This window comes from Stenella coeruleoalba, assembly GCF_951394435.1.
Source record: "Stenella coeruleoalba genome assembly, chromosome: 12".
In the NCBI taxonomy this organism is placed as follows: domain Eukaryota; kingdom Metazoa; phylum Chordata; class Mammalia; order Artiodactyla; family Delphinidae; genus Stenella; species Stenella coeruleoalba.
In genome coordinates, this window is record NC_137158.1 from 10,333,665 (window position 1) to 10,339,843 (window position 6,179).

At 38.0% G+C, this 6,179-nt stretch overlaps 1 protein-coding gene across 3 annotated transcripts in view; it reads left to right on the forward strand.

Annotated features, from left to right (window-relative positions):
- The window catches only part of LOC307195141 (regulating synaptic membrane exocytosis protein 1-like), a gene marked incomplete at both ends in the record, with an annotated part of 196,126 nt that extends 193,275 nt beyond the window's left edge, over window positions 1-2,851 (forward strand). For 2 of the 3 annotated variants that reach the window (XM_079939001.1, XM_079939003.1), the window contains 2 exons: window positions 358-571; window positions 2,777-2,851. In XM_079939001.1, coding sequence (XP_079795127.1) covers window positions 358-571; window positions 2,777-2,851 — 289 coding nt within the window. The remainder of the gene's footprint in view (window positions 1-357; window positions 572-2,776) is intronic. The other variant, XM_079939002.1, reaches the window with a different exon arrangement.
- Between the last annotated feature and the right edge of the window lie 3,328 nt (window positions 2,852-6,179).

Here is a 6,179-nt window from a genome sequence, read left to right on the forward strand (position 1 = left end):
GCCTTATATACACATGATTGTGGTTGTAAGATGTGGAGTCCCAGTCAAAAATACTTTGAAAGTCACCTGTCAAAGAAGCAGAGTCACGGAGTGGATACAGGAATTCCACTGTTGGGAAATTATATGGAATGATTATATAGAGTCTATTTATATACGGTTCAGTGCTAATAAGCCCAATGGAGCTAATAGAAGACAGGCTAATACATTTCTTACCTCTGGTGGTAAGGTTAGGGGGGAAAGTAGCTTCGTATGTTTTGCTTCAGTTCAAAAGCTAGACGTCTCTTCTGCTACGAAAAAGTGTTTTTGTTCCCGTTTCCAGCATTCACTTAGCTTGCTCCCATTTTCTCTTCTGCCCAGGAGATTGCATCAACAATTTGAAAGCTATAAGGAGCAAGTGAGAAAAATAGGGGAAGAAGCACGGCGTTACCAGGGTGAGCACAAAGACGATGCTCCGACCTGCGGGATCTGCCACAAGACCAAGTTCGCCGATGGCTGCGGCCACCTGTGCTCCTACTGCAGCACCAAGTTCTGCGCGCGCTGCGGGGGCCGCGTGTCCCTGCGGTCCAACAACGTGAGTAGAGCCGCCCACGGTGCGCACAGGTGGATGCGCCCCGCCTCCCCCGTGACCAGAGCAGGGGACGAGCGATGCAGATAATTCATAAAAGATGCGCTTTCTGTATGTGTGTATCTCGATAAATGATTCCCATTCAACACCAACAGATTACCTATGGGAGTAAGTTTATTTTCTGAAGCAAGTAGTTAATGTAGATTTAGTATCGTGAATTATGAAACCCTTGAAGCGTGTTACCACCAATTCTTCTTGTACAAAAAAAGCAGAACAAAACAACCTACCTTGAATTTCTGCAACATATGTTTCAGATTGAATGAAGATAAAATCAAGGTAGATTGTGTGGCATTAAATTTAACCCAATGGGGGCTTCCCTGGTGGCGCAGTGGTTGAGAGTCCACCTGCCGGTGCAGGGGACACGGGTTCGTGCCCCGGTCCTGGAAGATCCCACATGCCGCGGAGCGGCTGGGCCCGTGAGCCATGCCCGCTGAGCCTGCGCGTTCGGAGTCTGTGCTCCGCAACAGGAGAGGCCACAACAGTGAGAGGCCCGCGTACCGCAAAAAAAAAAAAAAAAAAAAAAAAAAAAAAAATTTAACCCAATGCAATCATGTATAAAGCAATATTAGACTGTGAGAGTAACTTCAAATTTGCTGTCATGTTAAAAAAGGAAAAGAGTGCTAAGTCTTATGAAAATTATTTGGATATTTAAAGAGTGTGTCAAAATTTTAATTTCGTGGGGGAAAGTGGTGGTTTACACTTATATCTTCCTAATTTGGAAAATCACAGTTAAAATTAAAGTGAACCTACCCATCAACTTTGTATTCTTTGGTAGTGTATTTGAGTTGTAAGTAGGGTATTATTCTAAAATCTCTTCTAGGGGAATTAAGACATTTAGTAAAATAGATGCATTATTAAACTTAAGATGAGCCTACTATCTTCTTTGTAGCCTTAACTTCTCCGAGCAACAGCATCTTTATCTATGAAACTGTATGGTAGTAATGAATGCATATGGTTGTTATGAGAATTAAAACAGTTCAAATCTATGCAACTTTAATTTTTCTTTATGTTCCGTTCTTATGGTCACATAAGTTTTCTTTTCTCTTCCTAAAAGTTATGTATTTTAGCTAATCCTCGTATGCTACCTTAAAGCCTTTCCAAAACAAGCTTGGATTGAGATCGTGTCTGGTGCATAAAAAGTGCACAGGACCTATTTGTTAAATTTCCCTTCTTTAGTTCTTGAACACACTTTTTGGAATGAATTCTTGCAAATGAGACCTGTGATGGTATTCAAAATATTAACAACTCATGCAGTAAGGGTACTGTCCAATCTGAAAGGGTGCTGACGCTGAACGCTAGGGTGCAAATGGGCTGAGTGCCCATAGCTGTTGAATGCTTTTAACTTCACATTATAGGTTTGAGGCAATCCAATAACATAGAATCAAACTCATATTTTAAACAGGAGAGGGGTTTAAAGGAAATTGAGCTAAGAGGTACCTATGCTTTTGAGCAGACAAGCAGGCCTAATGTAGTTCATCCATCTTTACTAAACCCATTCAATCTTGGAAAAAATATTCAAAAAACAAAACAAAGCACAACTTAAAATATTTAATCTTGGACAAAGGACACAAAATTGTATAAAGTTGTTTTTTTCCTGTGACACTGTAAATTTTGAAATACCTGTTATGAATAAATCTTCCTTGTGGGATAATTTATGGCTAAATGGTTAACAGATTTCTTTTCTCATTTTTATTTATTACAAACACTTCCCATTCTTAGATTTTTCCAGGTCATAACTATAAATATTTTAAGAGTAATTTGATATAATTATTCATTCAAATTTTATGCATTTTAATATGTCTTTTCAATAATAGGTGGACTAAATATGGTAGTGAATTAAGTTTTCTTTCTGAAGAATGATTTAAATGTAGATTTAATAATCCAAGTTCTCGAAAGTTCTGAAATTATAGTGCCCAACTTTTGTACCTAACCTATAGCAGGATCAGTATATGTGTATTTTCAACAAAAGATTGAACAGTGACTATTTTTTGGTAAGAATAAATATTTACTTTTTAAACTACCTGTGCTTTTATACTTTAAAGTAACACATGATTGCTTTCTTAAAATCTGTTTATTAATATATGCCTTATTTTTGTTTTTCTCTTCTTTTCCCTCTCTCTTTACTCTGCTTCCTTGGATGCTTTCCCAAAGGAGGACAAAGTGGTTAGAATCCATGATTTCTTTTCTATCGTTTGTTATTACAATGCTGTGAACTTTATTAAGTGAATGTTTCACCTAGTGTTGTTAATCACTATATTTCACAAAGAAATTACATGCTAGGAAGAGCTCATTCGTAGCTCTCATTGAAAAATAAAATGAACATTTAGGAGCATTACAGAGTTTTATATTAATAGATAAAGTCTGGGTAGTTTGTGTTCATGGGAACGGTGATATTTTAACATAATTTAAATCATTATGAAGCTCATTTGTCCTCTTAGCTCCCTGAGTTTTGAGGATGATTCATCTGCCTTGAGGAACAATAAAGTCTAATGGGCCTTACCTTTCTCATCACCCATTGGACGCATGGCAGGTGATTTGAAACTCTACAGCAGGAGGAATGGGATGTACTGATTTAGTGGAGAGAATGGATCAAATTAAAATCAAGAGCTCAGAATAAAATGATTGTTCTATAGAACACAAGTAGCAGAGTTGTCATATTGAACCACAGTTTTGCTCTTTTCTTCTCCCTCATGCATTGAAATCACTCCTAAGGAAGTAAAAGGTCACCTTGAACTCTTATCAGTCTTGGAAATCACAGAGGATGTACTCAGTAAGATAGGAGACAAGTGGAATCTTACATCAGCCTGTCCTTTGCAGACATACTATACACTTTCATTTGGTGTAAATTACAATTTCCCGATATGAGACTGAGGCAATGAGTATTTTGGGTTCAATATATCAACTCAGCTGCCTCTGTTCAACTGTTTTAAAGTTTAGATTACATACTGCAGTGTGTAGGCAGCAAGCCTGACATTAAGCTGAACATTAACTTGTGTTTTTAAACTTGATGTTAGTATATGTTCATAAGTTTTTTCTATGAAAAAGAAATCAGGGTATTATATAGGGTAGTTATTTTCACTAAATGTGTTTGCCTGTACCATTGGTGGTACGTGAGATCATTCTAGGGGCTATTATTTTAATGCAATACCGGTTTCCCCCACTATCTGAAAATAGAGATTTTCTATGAAAACTTTTGTAAGACCAAATGGCATAAAGAGAAGAAACAATTACCTCTGGACATATCTTGCTAACGAATGCACAAAATAAATCAGATAAGGCATAGATGCCCACAGACACATTTCAAAGCTGTGGTGGCTGGATGCTGAGATGCTGAGTGCGGTCCCTGGGGAAGGAGCTCGGCAGGGCTGCTCTCTCTGCTCTGGGTGTGTACTACCTCTATAACAGCTCACTCCAAAACAAACACGGAACGCTAATTTTCACATCTCACCTTTTTTCTTTCGTAAAAGCAAAGTGGAGTGAAGGGAACTTTTAAAAAGCGGGGGATACGTGTAATGTATTGTATTAGGAAAAAAACATAATTAGACTATCACACTTTTGGTTTCATGAACACTACTTTGGATGAGTCTACGTTTGAAATGTAGGTAATTTTAAAATCCTTTAAAGAATAAAAGTTTAAGTACATAAATAATGCTGGTGTTGTGCAGACTTCAGCTACTTCCGTAGGGCTGGCCAGATTGATTGTTCCCATACAGGTAGGGTATTTGTGCTTGTTATGATTACTGACTCTGTAATAAGAATTCAGGGGGATTTTGTGGTTGTCAGTCAAAAATAGAATGAAAAAAACCTGTAAAATACAATCACTTTCAATTATTATCTTCACTTTGATTAGAACGCATATATCTACCATTTATGTTTAAGTACTCCGTCAAAATTTCATTAAAATGCTTCTTAGCTGATTGAGGTTGACGATGAATTTCCATTTTGGTCCAAGGAAACTGAAGGCAGATTTTGTCTTAGTTGTGTTAAAGAGAATAGCCAAGTATTAAGCAAAGTACTTGATTGCTATTTCTTTCCCTATTCCTCTGAGATCTTTTATTTTTCGTAGAGAAATTATAATTTACAGATGTGTGGAGGGGGTGCTTCTATGAGAGGAAAGCAAAGACTAATAAGGATGAATAAAACTTTCCTAAAAGGAATCTCCATCTTGTTCAATAAAATAATGATGAGGTCTACTTAGTTTGTTAAATTGGTGAATAAAGTGACTAAAATACTAGTGTATGATATGAAGACCTAAGGATAGCTAGGACATAAATATTTCTTTACTGAGTCCAGTGAAAAGTATTAATGATCACATCTTTTGCAGCCTGGCAATATTTTATTTCAAAACTTCACTCTTAGCCTAAATCACCTCTAGTAATTTGGGAGATTGTGTACTTATAAAGAAAACAGCTTGCCATGAAGAATCACTTTGCACTTGACGCATGTACAAAATAATCTCATTATAAATTATTACGTGTGTAAAGTGCACACTCTGAGAGATAAAATGATAATTTTTATTTCATCGAAAGACTTCTCTGAAGTCTAAATATATAGGGATACTGCGGATTTCCCCACAGCCTGTTTAAATTGGTTTTTTTTTTAACATCTTTATTGGAGTATAATTGCTTTACAATGGTGTGTTAGTTTCTGCTTTATAACAAAGTGAATCAGCTATACATAACCATATATCACCATATCTCCTCCCTCTTCCATCTCCCTCCCACCCTCCCTATCCCACCCCTCTAGGTGGTCACAAAGCACCAAGCCGATCTCCCTGTGCTATGAGGCTGCTTCCCACTAGCTATCTATTTTACATTTGGTAGTGTATATATGTCCATGCCACTCTCTCACATCATCCCAGCTTACCCTTCCCCCTCCCCGAGTCCTCAAGTCCATTCTTTACATCTGTGTCTTTATTCCTGTCATGCCCCTACATTCTTCAGAACCTTTTTTTTTAGATTCCATATATATGTGTTAGCATACAGTATTTGATTTTCTCTTTCTGACTTCCTTCACTCTGTATGACAGCCTCTAGGTCCATCCACCTCACTACAAATAACTCAATTTTGTTTCTTTTATGGCTGAGTAATATTCCATTGTATATATGTGCCACATCTTCTTTATCCATTCATCTGTCGATGGACACTTAGGTTGCTTCCATGTCCTGGCTATTGTAAATAGAGCTGCAATGAACATTGTGGTGCATGACTCCTTTTTTTTTTTTTTTTGGCGGTACGCGGGCCTCTCACTGCTGTGGCCTCTCCCGTTGCGGAGCACAGGCTCCGGACGCCCAGACTCAGTGGCCATGGCTCATGGACCCAGTGGCTCCGTGGCATGTGGGATCTTCCCAGACCGGGGCACAAACCCATGTCCCCTGCATTGGCAGGCGGACTCTCAACCACTGCACTACCAGGGAAGCCGCATGACTCTTTTTGAATTATGTTTTTCTCAGGGTATATGCCCAGTAGTGAGATTGCTGGGTCATATGGTAGTTCTATTTTTAGTTTTTTAGGGAACCTTCATACTGTTCTCCATAGTGGCTGTATCAATTTAC